This window comes from Quercus lobata, chromosome 9 (genome assembly GCF_001633185.2).
Source record: "Quercus lobata isolate SW786 chromosome 9, ValleyOak3.0 Primary Assembly, whole genome shotgun sequence".
NCBI classification, from domain to species: Eukaryota; Viridiplantae; Streptophyta; class Magnoliopsida; order Fagales; family Fagaceae; genus Quercus; species Quercus lobata.
The window spans coordinates 31,907,773-31,927,927 of NC_044912.1; the positions used below are offsets into that span (position 1 = coordinate 31,907,773).

General features: G+C 36.9%; 1 protein-coding gene across 1 annotated transcript; it reads right to left on the reverse strand.

Annotated features, from left to right (window-relative positions):
• Positions 1-596: 596 nt before the first annotated feature.
• Positions 597-6,618, reverse strand: LOC115961590 (serine/threonine-protein phosphatase 7 long form homolog). The gene is made up of 6 exons (XM_031080545.1): positions 6,200-6,618; positions 3,879-3,969; positions 3,373-3,765; positions 2,348-3,160; positions 1,930-2,094; positions 597-818 (listed from the first exon to the last, which is right to left on the reverse strand). Exons 1-6 carry the CDS (start codon positions 6,469-6,471, stop codon positions 597-599), a joined length of 1,956 nt encoding a protein of 651 aa, XP_030936405.1. The 5' UTR covers positions 6,472-6,618.
• Positions 6,619-20,155: the final 13,537 nt, after the last annotated feature.

The following is a 20,155-nucleotide window of genomic DNA, read 5'->3' on the forward strand; positions in this document are numbered from 1 at the left end:
TAATGAAGTAAAAAACCTTGCAATTGAAATGCAACCTTAAAGGCCAAAAGCTGGAAGTTGGTCAAAAACCAGAATTTTATTTTAGGATTCATTGCCAATATAAATGTATAGAATTATGGCAACAATAACTAATTGAATGTAGACATTTAATGATACTGCCACAACATCAGAAGTCACTAAGGCAGATGCATAATGATTTTTTGCTCATGCAAAAGAAGTTCTACATGAGCAAAAAAGTAGACAAATATTGCATAATGATTTTCATCTTAATAACCATAAAGAAGAGGTGATTAAGATTGTCACAACACAAAGCAAAAGCATAAAGCATGAGACTCTTTGGGTTGTGCAAAACATGCATTAAAGAATAATAAAGGAACTTGAACAAGATACAAAATCATATGCATGTATATATGTGAAAAGAGCTGATTTTATTCCTTTACCAGACTGCTCTATTATATAGGCAATTGGATACTAAATCAATTACTACAAAGAAGCAAGCAATTAAAAAGCGTTGTATGCTTCACTGGTGCACAAAGCCAATTATCAATAAAGTAATGACAATCACAACCTAAAAGAAAATACTTTTTATTATCTTATCACCTTTCACGAATTTTTTCAAGCTCCCTGGGATCAGTAACTAAGACTTGGACACCCATTTGCATCTTTGTCTTCTGAAGATTAAAGTCAAGACAAGCAATCTTTTCAGGGGCAACTCTAATAGGCATTCCTTGGGCAGCACGACCCGTATTTAGAGCATACCCATTCAAAAGATAGCTATCTTTTGCACTTTTGCCATGAGCTTTCAAAATATTAATTCCCTGGAACATCATAAGAACAATTAGGGCATTACAACTTTCATATCCACAAATTTTAGCATGTCTCTAATTAAATGAAAAGCAGGTTGAGCCATATCAGGCAAAAGATTTTACTCGCCAGCAGTTCACAAGAAACACAACACATACTAACAATATAGGAGATTTCAGTTTCCTCTAAGCATATGTCCACACTACAAAACCTTGCCAATCAAGATGTGGAGAATGTACAAACACCTACCTCAATTGGGTATTTGACTTCCCCACTTGCATTCGTCATTTTAAGCATTCGTCATTTTAATAGATTGCATTCGTCGTTTGTGCACGCAGGGCCTGCAACTCAGCCACCATATGGGCAAGCAGCTTGGCCGTATGGGCAGGCAGCTCCGCAGATGCAGCCTCAGCAGAAGCCTAACAGCATTTTTCCTCAGTTGGGGATAGGGGTCGCAGTTGGATTGATAAGTGGGGCTGCCCAGGCGGGAATTGGTGCTCTTTTTTCTGGCTAAGTAGCTTGAAATCTAATTTCCTGGCTGCCCTTCATATAGTACGTGCAAAAATCTTAGTATCTAATAAAGGGGTACATGCTACATATGCATCATTTTTTAAGGATGGAGCTTATGTATATTGGGCTATCAATTAAGTTCAAACACATTATTGTAATAAATTAATTAGGAAAATGATTAAAGGAGTTGCGTGTGTAAGTTTGTGGGTAATAAATACTCCCACAAATTTAAGTTTTATCCTTTCAAACACATTATTGTAATCACACTTTTGATGACGTTGATCTCCTTCGTGTACTTTGTATTTTTTTTCTTTTCTAAAATATCTATTACTTAACACAAAAAGAGTTCCCCCCCCCCCCCTAAGCAGAGCATGTAATACTACATAATTTTATGATCTTTATCATCAACAAGCATCTGAAACCATCAATCAAAAAGAAAATCAAATGATACCCTTTGGCAGAACTACATGGTCCAAATAAAAGTAGCAATGAACAGGGAAACAAGGCAAGTTACGAACACCTCTATCAATAAATATTGTAAACATGGCAATTACATTGACATGCAGTTAAGTATTTTAACTATATCAAAACCTTTGCAATCAAAGAGAAACATACATAGGTGTACAGGTCAAGGGAAGCAGCCACCGCCGTGGATCCGTGCACCACAGCATGCTCTCCGGCCAGTATGACTAATACCTTACATATTGTATCAAAACCAACATTGGTCTCCACGAACTGGTCCTTCAGATCTCCATTCAGTGTAACAGGTACACCAATCACCTGTCAAATTAATAGAAGTTCTATTAATAGACTGTGGTATCATAAAAATATATCTAGATTAAAATAACAAATGATGCAAGGAATAAAATTGCAACAAATATCCTTATTTGAGGCATTCACCTAGTTCCAATAATGTAGGTTCAAACCATATTGAAAACAAAAATAATCTTATGGAAATGTGAAAAGAGAAATAATAATGGAATACAGTGTGTTGTTTCACATTAAGCTTTCAGATACCTTTTTTGAATCTTACGCCGTCTCGTATAATGAGGAGGAGGTCTTGCATGTCCTTCGTCAGTGCCTCGGGCCCAACATTGTGTCCATGTTTGTGCCCCCCTGTCCCACACGGAGGTGCCTTTGATATGCGTTTAGGCCGACCTTCAGCCGCTGTAGGTAACCCAACCGGCTGCTCAGCCTGAACATGGGGTGGGTCAATGGCTGAAGAAGGGGTACTAAACGAACTATGGGAGGGTGGCTCCTGCTGCATGTCAGGTGGGGTACCCAGGTCAAAGGATGGAATCGGTGACAGCTGAAGAAATGACTGTGGGGTGGGTGGACGGACGTCAGACCCAGAACAAGGAAGTGGGGTGGGTGGAGGGATGGTGGGGCAAGGAGACGGATGGTGGGCGGGTGAAGGGATGGTGGGCGTAGGGGCTGGATGTGGGTTAGGTGAAGGGATGGTGGGCGTAGGGGCTGGATATGGGCTAGGTGAAGGGATGGTGGCAGTAGGAGCTGAATGTGGGTTGGGTGAAGGGATGATGACGGTAAGGGATGGATGTGGGGTGGATGAAGGGATGGTGGGGCTGGCGGATGCATGTGGGGTGGATGCAGAGGGATCGGGGGTAGGGAGAAGCTGAGGGGTAGCAACAGGCGGACGGGATTGACATCCGGCCGGAGCTGTGCTCGTGCTTGGGCCGGTAGGCATAGCTGCCTCCTCAATCGGGGCCTCAGGGATAGGAGGTTGGACACGTGTCATCGCCTGTACTGCCGTCAACACCTCAGTAATGTCGTTGTGGTCCTCCGTGCCCACTGGATGACGCCTCAATAAACGGACGTATCCTTCAATCTGCACATGGAAAAACCACACATATTAGACCTGCAATACGAAATCAACAATGCCAATTGATAATAAAATAAATGTTGGTTCTGCTACTAATAATTGCAAATTAAAGGGAGATGAAGTGGTAAGCAAAAAATGTAGTAACAAACATCATGCTCTCTAAACAGTGGTTTCATGGTAAGAAACACGGTAACATGTAGAAGAGATTGAGAAGTTACCAGCAGAGTCACTACAGCACCAGGCCTATCGATGAACCTCCGAGTCACCCTTTTGAACCAGTCATGGTACTCGTGCTCTGGAGGCATATCACCAAGCACAGCTTCACAACGCCGATCAAAGCGATTACCCCACTCAAGGATATGCGCAGCATGCTTCTGCATCCAATTAACACCGATCTTCCCCCTCAAATCAATGCCATGAAGCACTCTGTCAGTGTTAACAGCGCGGGGAATTTCTTGGATCATCCCGAATTGACGAACAACACGATCCGGTGTATGTTTCTCTACTAGGTGGAAACATACAAGCGGCACCGTTGCCGTCCATACGGCCCTCCCTGCAACACACCAGGGCGGGAGGTCGTCAAAATGAGCTTCATATGGCTGCCACACCACCTACAATAGCCAAAAAAGAAGTACACAACACATTAGGGAACAATGTTTATATTTCAAAGTTCACGAAACCTATATGGACGTTCGTAAAAGCGTAAAATAAGGCATTTTCATACCTGGTCTGGCAACATGGAAGCTAGTTGCTCGCGATACCTGTCCCTGAAGATGTGGGCGGGCCTATTTTTCTTGTTTGGGACCCACAACCACCTACAATCAAGAAGAATGGATCAATAAGTACTGAGATAATGTTAAAACTATAATGTAATCACATATATGAAATAAAAGGAAATAAAAGGAAATTGAAATTTGAAGAAATAATGTAATCACTTAAGATGAAGAAATGAAGAAATAAAAGGAAATTGAAAGTAAGGTGGAGGGTGAGGTCATGTGAATTGCAATAGTAATTAATTCAAAGTTAGCTTTTTTATACTTTTTATTTATTTATAATTTTATATGCTTATATTTCTTTATATATTATGAGTCAAAATCCATATAATTTATTGAGTCTTAAAACTATAAGTCCATATTTCAACTAATATATCAATTTCAAGTCTAAAACTCTACCCAATAATTATAATAATACTATTGATTCTCAAAAAAAAAAAAAAACAAAACTATTAAAACAATTTTTCTATTAAAATATTCTAAAAAAATTACAATTAAAAAACAGAAATATAAAAGCTCAAGTTAAATATTGCAGTACTAGTTTTATTACTTATATATTACGTGTGGACCCACATAAACAAAGCCTAAAACTTTTTTTTTCAAGTCTCTTTCTCATTTCCAACAACTAGTCACATGCTAGGTTCACAAAACAAGAAAGAAAACACAAAACAAGGCAATGAAAATTCAAAATAGAATTGAAGAAGGACTAGCGAACGAAGAGAAAGAAGAAGAAGAAGAAAAAGAAGAAAGAAGAAAAAGAAGATGAAGTAGCAATAGCAACTGCCTCGCCTCAGCCTCTCTATCTCTCTGTGACTTTGTCTCGCCTCTCCTAAATTTCCTTACTTTTTTCTTTTTTTCTTTTTTCCTTCATCTTTCAGACTTTCACTTTCTCTGTTAGGTTTTTCTGAGTTTTCTTCTTCTTCTTCTTGATTTACATGGGTCATGGGCTTAATTTTTCAACATATGTGTAAATATATGGGCTGTAAATGTACTTCATAAGGGGGGCTGGCTGGGCTAGGAATTCACGAGGGGGGCCTAAGCTAAAAACTAAGGTGGGGCAAGCTTTTTTTTTTTTTTTAAAAAAAAAAATTTAAGCTACTAATTAATTTTTTTTTTGTTTTTGTTTTTTGGGGCCCAAGGGGGCCCAGGCTCCCTTAGGCCCTCACTTGGGTCCGTCCCTAATTTAGAGGCAACAAATTATGAACCAACTTACCAAACCCATAAGCATGTGTTGTAAAAGCCAAAAATGATATCTATGTCAATGTGTGTGCTTCGTAGTTTTCTTTTTTTTCTTTTTTTCCTAGTCAGAGTAACCATTTTAAGAGAACCTAACAATTGCAGTTAATTTCCAAGGTACGTCATCACGTTGGTTTGAAACCCAAACCATCTTCTAGCTTAATTGGCAGCTGTGAACATTTATAAATGTTTACTGTATACTCCAAAGCCCCAATAGCATGGTGTGAGCTGGAATACATAGCTGTTTAAATTTGCTTCTTACTTCAATATAATTCACTTTGAGTCATAATGCTAACTCTCTTTACATGAAAACATCCAACTATATAAGTAACATATTATATTCCTTTTTGATTGGCCTTCCAACTGAGTTTTCTCTACTTCTTTTAATCATTACGTTTTTTCGATATCTTCTCTTGCTTCTTATAGGCACAATCCCCAAGTTCCAAACTGAAAAGGAATATTTAGATTTATATTGTTTGAAATGGCTTTCATCTTGAATAGACAAATCATTGGTGGGATTGTGGCTGCATTGTTGACAGGCTCAATCCTAGTGGAAATATGCAAATAAAGATGGTAAAACAAATTTCCACATATAGATGCATTTGTGTGTGTGTGTGTGTAATGCATTCTAGTTGTCAAATATAGAATCATATTGGGAATCAATTATTATTATTATATTCTTTTTTTGGTATTGTGCATCATAATGTGCAGACATTTTGAAAATTTATATAATACTATAATTCATATAATAATTATACATATATAATAAAATTAAAGCATTTATGCTGATTCACCTCTTACTCATTATATGTAGTGTCTTTTACATTCTTTATAAATAACCTAAAGACTCTCTCTATGAGTGTTACTGATTACAATAAAGCCTTTATAAAAAACCTAAAGAGACTACGACTTCAAATAGCAAATAAAATTCCTCAAGAAGAAGTTAGAACCAAATAGAAAAAGAACTCAAAACATAATATAAGACTCGTGCTTTGGTGAAGACAGTATGTTATAGCAGTATGAGGCAGAGACTTACTTCAGGGATAGTGGACCACGTACTGGAGGACCGTAAGCACCCACTGGCGGGCCTCGCTCAACTGTCGGGCACAAATAGGGGAACCTGGCCCATGCCCAGTACTGGAGCAACAGCAAGCACCCACCAATCTGACTGGTGTCCTCGCTTGCCTTGCATAGCTCTCGATACAACCATGCAAGGCAAGCACTTCCCCAACTGTACCTCCGTGGATTGTGAAGGTCTTCCAACTGCTGCACCCACATTAGATGCACCCTATCGCCGGATTTGTCCATGAATATTGTGTCCCCCAATAGCGCTAGGATGTAGCATCGTGCGTACTTATGCAGCTGATCCTCTTCAGCATCAAGCGGCAATGGGTTAGCAACTTCCTCCAAAAGGCGGTTGATGAGAATCCTCTGCCCATCAAGTTGCTTATGGTTATTTTGAGTTACAGATTGAAAGCCAAGGAAGTCCCGGCACACATTCACCCAAGTTTTTTGTGTGCTCCCTGTTATAGCGTCACCATCAACAGGAAGCCCGAGAAGAACCTCCACATCCTGCAATGTGATGGTCACCTCACCATGTGGCATGTGAAAGGTGTGAGTCTCGGGCCGCCATCGCTCCACTAAGGCCGTTATCAGGCCATTGTCAATCTCTCTACCCGGGACCCACAGGAGTCCCTCCAAACCAACTGTGGTGATGATGTTCCTCACTCGGTCGTCCACCATTGGAGGTTGCTTGGAGAACTCTGAACTACGACTATGGCAGGTAATGGACCCTGGATCCTGCACATAACAAAATCATGGATTAATATAGTATATGCAAATATGTGTACATTGTATGGATTAAATGCATGTGCACAAGTTACTGTTTTAGTTGAGTGTTTTACCCGCCCATTCCAAATAGCTTTGGACCGATGCGTCGCCTGCTGTGTCAACATTGAGTAGTCAATGGGTCCAAGCTGTGTATAGTCAATGCGTCCAACATTTGCAGCAGCCATACTGAAGAAGAATGATAAGCAGTTAATTTCAAAATTGAACACACAATATGCTTAAATATATAGGTATGAGTTAGAGCAACTAAAGCCACTTTGTACAATGAGAATTCAGTAAAAGATGAAAGACTAAACCAAAAGAGGCCAATATGAACACAAAGCTTTTTAGACTTAGGATTTTATTTTTAAGGTTACAGTTTTGAACACACGCAGTTTTTGTATTTATTTTTATTTTTTAAAAGAAGATCACACACAGAATAATGCTTAGTTACAAATACCACAAGACAATGAAGGGCTTTGATAAACTTACTATCAAACATGAGATTAAAGGGTAATTGAGGAACATAAAAAAAGAAAAAGAAAAAGGAAACTAATGTATTAAATACTATTGATTGATTTCATATCAACAACTAAATAAATTAATTTTTGAATGAAAGAAACAATTTTTTTTATATCAATTTTATTACAAAATGCTTACAAATTGACATGATAATTCTTCTCCAAAAAAAAAAAATGACATCATAATAATTGTGATTGATGTCATGACAACCACATAATAAGTAAATTTCTTAATTACTTTTTTTTTATGTGTTTTAAATATCAAAATTATTAGACTTTAATTATTATCTCATTTAAAAGTATACATAAAACATAAGTTCATGGATTAGACAATAAAAAAAATCCTATTAATACAAAAATAGGTGTCCATAGTAAGAACAAATAAAATATATAATACAATTGTGGAATTTTCAATATATTAATCCAATTAAAGGTTATTAAATAGTGTGATAATTAGCAGCTTTTTCCTATTATGAAACTATTTATACAAATTCATTATGACACAGAAAGGTTACTAGTTATAATTGAGACACGGCCTTGTAATTACGAGTTTCATCTTTTTGGCTCAAAAGATGCAGAATCTGTCATCACTCAATTTCTGCATCCTCTGTTCATTTATGCACTAATGTATAGGCATTGTGACTTTGTTACCCAGAGGAGCGTGTTCTGCATAATTTATCTCAGAGACCTCTGACCTAGGAAGCTGAATACGTACTTGAGTAAATTTTTGGTATATGATAAGACCTTATTAGAAATCTTGAAGAGGGCATAGCTCTAGTACATGGGAGGTATATTATTGTTCATATACTATTGCTCAATAGATTTTAGTGATTAGGCTATTTGAAAATTCCTCTTATCAATAAAAAATGCATTTTCTGGCTAAAAGATACTAATACCCTAGCCATATCTGTTCTGCCTGCACAAGCAAAGACTTTTGCAAACCATAAAACATTTTGTCTCCCTTTGTTTATTAGTTTTCCTTGAAGGTGAAGCATCAAGAATAATTAACATAACTTATCTCTCCACTTCCCGCCCACCCCACCCAACAAAAAAAAGAAAAGAAAACAAAAAGAATAGAAATACAATAATCGTTATTGAATATGATTATCACATAAAATATATTACCGAATGATGTTATGCCGTCTCAAGGGCACGAAAAATGCTTTGTCCATTTGAAGTGGAAGTTTGTAAGCTTATTTGCTTCCTATGGTTTATTTGGAAGGGGAACTTCACCAGAGTGCCAGGTTTGTCGAAGCTAACTAGGAATGAATTATATGATGCCTTTCCTAATTTGGAATATGTTATGAATGATTTTGGTAATATAAGAGGATGTGATGTGATGAAGATTACATAAAACAGTGCTTGAGACAGTAGTAAGCCACAATTTTGTGGTTTGGTCGTCTCATGAGGTTCTTCAGCAAAGTTAGAGCAATGCTTTCCCTTGGCAAAATATTTGTGATTTGGGGTTCCCTTGAACATATCCTTCTTAGGCTCATTAAAGCTTTGTTGTATATACTTATGGTGGAAGTATGATCAAGAGATGTCATTTTATCACTTGTTGGTGTTCCATGCATTGAAGTGATGTTTTGTGCCATCTTTGGGTCCACTCTACAGTTCTAGGAATTGTTTTCTCTCTTTTCTGTTTTGCTCTGTGCCTGTGTCTGTGGCAGTATACCTAGATCACTGTTGGATTTGGTGGCTAACTACAGAGGAAGGTCCTTTGTAGTTGGTATGGTGTATATAGAGGAAGAGGGAAAAGTTGTACTTATTGAGGGCAGGGAGCTTCCTGTTTACTGACTTCAGATGGTGCTATAAAGGTCCTTTTTTAATGGCTTTTGTTTATCTTCTTCTTCCTTTTTATTTTTATTTTTGATTATTGAAACTAAGATTTTTAGATGGGCAAGTCATACACGACCCAATGGGTTTTGAAACCACAACCTCACTATCCTCCTGCTTTTAATGGCTTTATGCCACACCTGACTTCTCTTTTCTTATTGTTTGAGGAAACCTTAATTTGATTTGAGAAAAATCACTAGCAATAGACTGGTAATACTTCAAAAAATGCAGGGTGGAAAACCCATGCTCATCAGATACATATAATGACAACCCCAAGGCAACCTGCGGATCACAACCTGATAGCTATACTATAGTCTTTTTGTGGTGTATGATTATGTTTTGTGTAGGCTACATATATTTTGATGGGGAAAAAAATTTCAGCTTGTTATATGTTTTTAGTTGTGCATGTAGATTTGAATTTTTTGATTGCTATTGATTAAGTTAAAAAGTTCAAAATTTTAAGGGTATTTATTAATGCTTTAACAAAAAATTTAGGGTTGGAAACACCTTTTATATGAATTATTAATGTCTGTTTAAAGTTAATGCTCCATAATATTTCCAAATTCTTCCATCCTTTCTCTGTGTTTTCACAAAAAGTTGAACTTTTTCTTTTTTATTCCACCGTATTGATTTTGTGGCAAAGGACTACTTAACTAAGGTCATTGTCACTTTGTGTTGAGCATTTGAACTATTAGTACTTATTTTTTTATTACATTTTCAAAGTTCTTATTTGTTATTATAATGGAAACCAGCTGTTTGGAGATGCATCATACAAATTTTTCTACTCTCGTAGATACTAGTTTGCCCATATTGAGTGCAATTTACTTAAAGTGTGTGGATTGAGGATTTTTCTAAGTTGATATGTTCCATTGTCATGTAAGTTACACAGTCGGGACATTTTTATTCTGAAGGTAACAATAGTGCTTGCTTTAATTATGTCTTTTAATATGTTCTCATGCCAATTATTTCATTTTTATTTGCCTATTTAAGTAAGTTATCTGAGAATCTTATTGTAGGACCTCACTAAATACAAGGAGCCTACCTCACTCTTTGAACACTTTATTGTTGTGGGGCTTCATCTAGATGCTAATCTTGAGATTGTGGAGGATGCATTTGCTAAAAGGAAGAAATGGCAGTTACAAATGGCAAATTCTGAAATATTAGAATTTAAAAAGCTGCAGCATCGGGCGCCTTCAATTCCAACATTGGAACCTCAGGTTGACTGCATGACTAAATTCTTTCCTGGAACCATTTTATATTTTTTCTATTTTCAACAGTATATGATCTGATCTACTGGGTCATTTTATTTGTCACACATATGCATTCAGGTTCTTTTTTAAAAAAGTATTTTAACTAGCTATCTTCTATGTTGCTTTATTACTTGCCTCATTTGATATTCTAGTTCTATAATTTTTTTCAAGATCTCTACTTGTGGCATTTGTATAGTGATCTTGTCTCTGCTTCATGTGGCACATGATTTTATAGGCACTGCATTAATACACAGTTAATTTGCTACCGAGAATTTTTTGCCGTAATTCAATTTTATTTTATTTTTATTCTTTATGGGAAGGCTGTTTTGGTTGTAATCAGAATGGTCATATCTGGTTGGTTATCCATCATTGTTTGATGTGGTGCATATGGCATCTCTGGAATAGTAGGAGTTTTGAAGACATGGAAAGTTCTATGCCTAATCTCAAGTTGTTCTTTTTTAGAACATTATTGGATTGGCTATCAGCCATGAAGAGCCTTTCCTTTTTTCTATTGTTGATTTATTAGATTTATGCAATTTTGTAATTGATTGTTTACCCCATTATACTTCTTGTGTACTTCGGTGACTTGTTTTCCTGATTTATATAATTTTATTACTTATCAATTTTTATTTTTATTTTTATCTGTTGTGTTTTCTTCCCTTATAAACTCTGATGATTTATTGGTTGGTATATCTTGAATAATGAGTTTTTGGTCCTCTACTCATATTGGCTGACATAACTATTGTTTTATCTTTCATCTTCTCGGGTCATAGATACTTTTTAGATACCCTCCTGGAAAGAGGTTAGCCATTCGTGCACTTAACTATTTGCAATTGCAATAGAGGCTTTTACTATGATTATGCAGCTAAGTGTCAAGGAGTACAAGGAAAGCAGGTTGCTTTTTCGGTACCCATTAATATTAGGGAGATTGAGCTTTCATGATCATCTCTGATTGATAAAATTATGGTGGACAGCTAAAAATCTCTCAGCAAGAAGACCTCAGCTCCTTCAATCAGTATTCTATACTAGTGCTAGGTGATTTGGCTAGTTGTTTCAACTGCCTAGGAGTTTGTAAAAGCTATCGAGCAAGAATTCAGTAGCTTTTTGTAGAAAATTTGAGAGAAGTATGTTGGGATGCTACAGTTGTTTTGGGCTTGGATTGTGTGCCAATGAAAGGAGGTTTGGGGTTGAAAAGGATAGAGGAATGGAATAAGGCAGCCGTTCTAAAGCATAATTAGAATTTTTTTGTACAAGCAGGTTCTTTATGTGTGACCTGGGTGCACTATAACATTCAAAAGGGGAAGAGCTTTTAAGTTGTTACGGTCCCTCAATAGTGTACCTGGGGCTGGAGGAAGATCCTAAGCTTGAGAAGCCTTGCTAGACCTTATCTGAAGTTTCAATTGGGGATGGGATCCTTATTTTCCTTATGCATGATTGGTGGCATGCTGATGGGGGGCATATGAAAAATATGGATACAGAGCAGTATATGGTTCTGCTAGCAACATGGATGCCAAGGTTGCTGTGTGTTGAAGGGTTCTGACTGGTGTTGAAATCATGCAAGGCCAGATGACTTAGTCTCCATCCAAAGAAAATTATATCTAATTAAGCTAGAAGATGTGGATCAGCCTATTTGGGTGGTTTCTCTCTCTCTTTTTTATTTTTATTTTTTTTGGTGGAGAATCTATTTCGGATGTTTTTAATTATGCTACATTTTACTCATACTGAAACCCGGAAGGATTTCTATCCAAGCCTCCTATGGTTAATTGGTGGAGGTTGGTTTGGTTCCCTTTAGCCATCCCTTAGCGTGCCCTTTATCGGGTGTTTAGCACTTAGAAACAGGTTGGCCCTAGAGATAGGCTCCTTTGATGGGGATACAATGGAGACATAAATTGTGTATTTTGTAGTGCCTGGTTGGAGAGCAGGAATCCCATTTTTTTTCAGTGTTTGTTTAAAAGGAGAATTTGGAAAGAGATTATGTGATGTTGTCAGGTCACTAGTCCTAAATATTGCTACATCACATCCGTCAAAAGTAAGACATGTAATCTCTAAAAAAGTCAACAGAAGCTATTAGCCACAGGGCTCCTCTGTTTTAAAAAAGAAGGAACAGAAATAATCCTAAGAGAAGCAACCAAGCCCATTCCAATATCTCCTAAATCTTTCAATCAATCTATTATAAGTATATTTTGATCATTATCCAATTACAATTACACTAAGCATACGCTTCATATGGAAAATTTAAAATTACTAAATGCAAAAAAAATTTAAAATGACAACCCAATTGAAATATTTAAATGTAAATAAAATTTAAAGGAGCACAGATGCAGAATTCACAAAATTAGAAAAATAAAAAGGGGTTTAAGACATTATCAAATTTACCAAGAAGAAAGTCATCAAACTTTCAGTAACATGGATCAAATTAAACACTAAATCATCAACTTTAACAAACCCTATCATCAACTTTAACAAACCCTAACATCAACAATTTAATTTAACAAAGACCCAGTTAACTAACCCTAACATCATCACTGCAAAACAATGCATAGTTCAAGATTTGAGTATGAAATTTCCCTCATATCAACACATCAACCCACGAATAGAACAAAGCACAAAACAAAACAAAAAAAAATAAAAATAAAAATCAAACCCACAAACCAATTCAATCTCAAAACACAATAAAGTTTCGCTCTTTTTTAGCAGGTTTAACAGTTTTATTACAAATTCAATACAGAACCCAAAATAGAAAACAAATTCGTGACTGATGACTTTCTTTAATTTTTCATGCATGTTTCTCGGCAACCAAACAGTAAACGGTGGGTACAAAGCAACTCACCTTTTTCTTTAGTTTTGAGAGACCGTGTAGAAAGAAAAAGGTTGTTGTCGCTTGATCGAAGCTTTTGGCGAAGGCTGACTGAGACTGAGAGTGAGATTGACTGAGAGTGAGAACAATGAGATGGAGAAGCCGGTGAGTGAGAGCGTGAGTGGAGAAAGTCAGTGACGGATCAGTGTGTGAGAGGGTGAGACAGTGAGTGAGAGCGTCACCTTAAGCGTTTGCTCTGTGTGAGAGAGAGGGTGAGGGTGAGGGTGAGTGACAGTGGAGAGTGATTTGTGTGAGGTGAGTGAGGCGTTATTTTTGAAAATGTATTATTTGAAACTCGAGTCTCTGAGACTCGGTTTTACTTTAAGTAAACCCACTCTCAGAGACTTGAGTTTAACACGTGGCATCTACGTGGAACTCGAGTTTTTGAGACTCGAGTTCCATGTAGACGCCACGTGGATTTTTGCCACATGGAACAACCTAAACCGAGCCTCAGAGGCTCGATTTACGGGCCCAAAATCGAGCCTCTGAGGCTCGAGTTGCTAGTTTCCCAATTTCTTTCAAAACCGGGCCAACTAACTGAATAGTTACGTTTTTATGGGTAATTACCCATTTTCGCCTAAATTAAATACAACCCATAAGTTTGAAACTAAAACATTTCATGATGTTCGGAAATTAGAATACAACCCACAAGTTTGAAACTAAAACAAAATAAAAGATAATAAAATAGACAATCAAATACAACCCTCATCATCATCATCAAGATTAATAGCTCCATTTCGAACTTCACTTTCACTAGTAGTAATACTAGGGCTAACATTCCCAATAACCATGGCCTCTAACTCTGGCTCATCAAGTGTAAGGGTAGCATTCTCAAGAATTCCAGCTCCTCCATGTATGTCACTCTCATTCCAAGAGTCTCCTGCTATACCTCACATCTTTGTTACTGCATTTACGTACTCCTTATTGCGCCTTGACAAGAGTCGAAGATTAGAATGCATACATACCAAATCCTCAGAACATGCAAGAGCTACTTTGTTTCTTTTTAAGGAATGAATGAATTTGTATGTGCTCCAATTCCTCTCAGCACATGAGGATGAACAAGGTTGTCTAAGAAGTTTAATGGTAAGGGTTTGAAGAGTTGGAAATGAGGAAGAGCCATGGTATTGCCACCAAATCAAAGGTTATAAGGCCCACCTATCTGTCAATTCATCTAGTGAAGGAAACCTCCCTCATGAAAATGTAGCAAACTCAATTTTCACCACCCTTAATTCACTCTCATCTTCAAAGTATCGCTCCAAACACTTACTCCTTTCCATAGAAATTTCATGATCCTGATGTGGAGTGATGCATTTTGGATTCTTCAAAAGCCATTCAATGGAGTAATACCTAGTTAAAGATTAAAAAAAAAAAAAAAAAAAAAAAAAAAAAAAAAAAAAAAAAAAAAAAAGGATGATGAAACGTGTGTTTTAGTAGAAAGGGAAACTAAGGAAAATAGAAAATGAAAATACTTACTTAGGATTTAAGGAATGAGCCAAGCAATGTAGTGGTGTACAATTTTTAGTCCATTGATCAATGAGTATATCATACACCACATTAAAAAATAAGCTATACTCATCATTTTCCAAGCCTTCATGCCAATATATTGTTGCCTTCACCTTCTCTATCATTGAATCTCACATTTCATACACAAGATGAAGACAAGGCCTATCTGTGTCAGCTACTCGTAGCATATCATAAATAGGTGCCGTGACTTCAAGGATATAATCAACAACATCCCACCAACGATCACTTAAAATAATTTCTTTCACCTTTTGAGCTTTTCCAACATCATCCTTCCTATAAAACGCCCATTGGTCACTAATAGCCATGGCTTGAAGGCATCTTTTTATCAACTTCAACCTTTTTAGCATTATAACAATCGAAGTAAATCTAATATCAGCAACTTGGAGCAATTTTAATAGACAAAATTTATTAAACATTGCCAGCCTCATTGAATGGTTCATCATAAAAACACGTATGAAGGATGCATCATTAGCAATACGTGTCATTCAACTACATTCCTCATATGTAACTTTATTCTTTTTAGTGTTTTTTGTTGCACAAATATTCTTCAAAGCTAGATTGAGAGTGTGGACAGCACATGGTGTCCAAAATATTTTGGGATACTCACCTTCAATAAGAGCTCTAGCAAACTTCATCACACTAGACAACTTTTTCATGTCCAATCTCTTTTATAGCATCCTTCAACACCACAACAATAAAATGTTTGTCTTTGAACTCACCTGATTCATCAATTGCCTTTATAAACACTAGACCCCCATCTGATGCCGCCATAATATTAATAAGAGGCCTCTTTTGTGGATCTGCCCATCCATCAAAAACTACACTCACACCATTTGCAAGCCAAGAGTTCTTAATTGGTTTCAAAAGTCTTTCAACATTAGCTCTTTCTTTTTGCAAAAGTGTTGTTCTCAAGGCATTGTATCCAGGAGGAACATGACTCAGAATGTTATGGGTAGCAGCATATGCATAGGAACTACGATAATTTGGGTTCCTTGCAAAGTGAAATGGAAGCCCACCGGTATAAAACATCCTAGCAATTCTACTATCCAATTATTGTTTAGCATTATTCTAGAATGCTATCTTCAAAGGAGAATTCGCAGTCACCTTCCTTCTCTTACCATCAACCGGATCTGTACTACCACTCCCTTCTTATCTCCGGGATGAGGGAATAGGCCCACGGCCTGAGAGAGGCTGGGGTAAGGGAATTTGACTTTTACATTCTCTCTCTAACTTATCGTTCTCAACCTGATCATGCATTCTTTGCATTTCCAATCTATGGCTCGGTGTCACTGTATCGCATACTCTAATACCTTTATTACTAGTTTTTAATAAATGAGCCTTAACCCTAGAATAGGATCCCAAAAAAATTCCACCACAATAGTTGCACTTAAAATGTGTGTTTCCACCTGATTTAGAAGTAGAACCAGGTGGTTTTTCTAATTTATTCACATATTGCCAAAGAGGAGCATTAGCATTTGGCACTTCTTCATCTAATGAAGGTGAAGTTTCTGTGCTAGTGACTTCATCGATTGCAAATTCAATAATTTTAATTTAACCTACAAATAATTTGACAAATATATAATAACTAAATAAAAAAAATCAAACCCAAGTCACAACTCACAACATTACAAGCAGCTTATATAAAAAAAAAAATTATAAAAAAAATAAAATCAAATCACAATGAGTAATAGAGCATGTGAAAGTATAATGGAGGGTGAGAAACTGAGAATACAAGCTTTGATACCTGAGTTGAGAGTGGGTCGATGAGCTTGAGAGCTGAAGCTGAGTGATGGACTGATGGTGGAGATTTGAGACCGAGAGATGCAAAGAATAGAGTGATTGTGTCTTAGGAAGAGGCTGTGAGACTTTAAGATTGTGTCTTAGGGAGTGAGTATGGGTCTGTGAGAGAGAGGGGAGATAGAGAGTAGAGAGTCGAGAGGGAGATGGAGAGCAAAGATTGAGAAACAAAATGGTAGAGAGAGTTTAGGGTTTTTTCATTTAAAGCTTAAGTTAAAATGGTGCCTTTCGCACCTTTTTTTTTTTTTTACTTGAATTTCGGCTGGTATTGGTGCCGGTACGACCTGAATCGGCCTATTTCGGCGGTTTTGGCTAATACAACCCGATTTAGCCCGAATCGGCACAAAGTGGCCCGAGTCAGCACGAATCAGGAAATGAAAAGAAAAAAAATGCAATGCGACACCAACGTGTAGGCAGCAGCGTCGCCCGCCAAACACTGCGTCAGACACTGGTGCAGCACCCCTGTAGCCACGTCGGTGCATCAAAGAGTTTTTCCCTTATGCAGCTCCTACACCATTTGGTTATGGGTGGATTGCGGCCCAACACACTTCATGCTTGCCACCATTCCAACACATCTCTATTTTTCTATCTAGCCAAGTCAATTACCTCCATTTTGCTTTTTTACTCCAATCTAATCCAATTTTGTGTACAGAAAAGTCATTAATTTTACAAGGACAGCAACAAAAGGACTCTCTTTACAAGGAGTGTCTTTGTTCTTCGATTCAAGTTGAGATTCCTCCTCTTCTACCCATTTTATTGCTTTAATCACTTATTATAAGGGTGTTGGTGTGGAATTGTCGTGGAATTGGTACTGCATCAGTAGTGAGGGCTCTTAGAGTTCTCGTAAGGAACCTAACCCAGATATTATTTTTTTTATCCTAGACAAGGGTTGTCCATGGGTCAATCAGTGTTTGTTTTGGGTTCAAATTCCAGCAATCAACCCTAAGATCATGCAACCCTTACCAATCATGGGTATAAGGGTCATTGCCTGTCACGACTTAAAAGTTGTAGCGGTTGGATCAATTGCAATCATCTTTGGCATGGTTGAATCAATCCATCATGGTTGCAATCTCTAGATCTAGCTAAGATCTCACCAAATCTTGTCGAGAACTCGCTAGCTCCGGCTAAGATCTCACCAAATTTGGATGGGATCTCACCTTATTTGAGTGCTGGCATGCAATGTAGAGCATCAAATTGGTGAAAGGAGAAGGGTGTTCCAATGGCTTTTCAGTTAGATAGGCTCATGTCTGATTTCAGACAATAAAACCCGTCACTCAGATCAAGAACTTGGATTTTCTTGGACTAGATTTACTATTGACTGCCTCATTAATGGATTAGTTGACCTTTGGTTCTGATTCCTTAGGAGATTTTCTGATAGTGCATAAGGTTTTAATAGTTAATGATGTAAATTACAAGTTTTGAACCTTGAGAGGCCAAATTAGAAGCAACTACAAACTTAAAACTTATTACAAGAGTGTAAAACGTATTTTAGCCAATTTAATTTCTTGCTAACAACAATAGCTGATAAAACTTACGATTGCAAAATTATACCGTTTTTAACATCAATGAATCACCAATTCTGTTAAAAAACCTAAAAGTGAACCTCCATTAGCCAATCACTTGGCCACATCAAGGGTCTACAATTTGGATATATTCTTATATTCCAAAGATTGAGCATAAATATTGTTGCTTCTCTTATTGATGTAATATGAAGAATATTGGAGGGACCAAAATGCAATTTGACATAGGCTTGGGCTTTATGGGCCTAATGCTTAAGGAGAATGACCAACTCCACAACTTGCCTGATTCAAGCAATTGGCTCGATTCCAACAATTCTCGTTGCTTCTTTGGGTCTATTGTTTCTTTGGACCAGTAATGGCATACCTACATCTTTCCAACAATTTAAAGCCAATGCTCTAATTCACCTTATGTGTTTTCTCAAAGAAATCATCTAGGCTTCGGACAAACCAATCTCACATCAATATTTATTGTGCCACATCCACCTTTGATAGTTTTAAATATGATTGAACATGTCCCTTGTTAGTGGTTCAAGTCGTTCTAAAATTTATCCCATCAACCAATCACGGAACCCACTTCAAGCACTCCATAAGGCCAAATTTATGGATATGATTTATGTCAGAAAAGTTGTTAAAATGCCTTCTTTTAAGAGCCTGGTGCATCTTCTAAAGAGGTAGTATTTTTTAACACTTTTGGTTTAGTTGTTTAGTTAAAACAAAAGGCTAAAATTTAAGAGACCTTGAAGGATTTTCACATTTTGTTCAAGCCAACTTAACTCAAGTCGAGAGTTTTATAGTTTAATTAACACTTTTTAGTATATTTAAAGAAAAAGTTCAAGGTTTGAATTTCTCATTTCTCAACTATTAAATTAAAAATAAAAACATAAAAAAAATTTAAAAAAAAATTATGACAAAGTGGTGTTCAATCACAATCGAGGAAGACTTTGCTTGGTATCCAAGATACATGTGTTGCAATCACCAATTTAATTTTAAAAATCAATTTGCCTTCAATGATATAGAGAATTATACAATGATCCACATCAATTAAACTAAATATTTTCTTAGTTGACATAATATAATCAATTATGAGGGTGCTGACCATGGTAAGATATTTCAAGTTTCAAATGTACGGACTTTCGAATTTTTTATAAAGGCCACGTCATCTTTTCTTAATCTATTGCCACCGACACTTATGAGTTGAACTCATTCGATTTTTTAATTTCTTTGATTAATTGGTTTTTTATTTTTTTATTTTTTTGAGAACTGGTCAGAAATTTTATTAAACTAAAAAGAAGTACACGTATAAAGCAAAAACTTGTATAAGTCCAAGGCCAGCTACATGCAGCTGGCCATAGACTGAGGCTACACTACCATAGCTAAGAAAGGACCCATACTAAACAATTAACTCTGTAAAGAAAACTCGTATAAATCCAAGGCCAGCTACAAGCAGCTGGCCATAGACTGAGGCTACACTAACGTAGCTAAGAAAAGACCCATACTAACTAATTATCTCTGAGACGCCATCAATTTTTGGTACTCATCTAGTAGTCTCTCTGCACCGTTCAAGATAGTCCTTGGGTGGGTTTGTTTATGTTGAAAATAGACCTTACTTCGGGCATTCCAAATAGACCATGCCACTGTAGCCCAACGTTCAAGGTCACGTTGATCTAAGCTTTGCACCATGAACCCGAACAGTAGGAAGAAATCCCGAGCCTCATTGTTGCACTTCTGAATCTTTCCCTTTACCAATGCCCAAACATTCCTGGCAAGCGGACACTCCCACAAAATATGCCCTGTGGTCTCAGGTTTCTGCTTACACAAACCACACACCACCTCAACGTGAACCTTCCTTCTATGCAGATT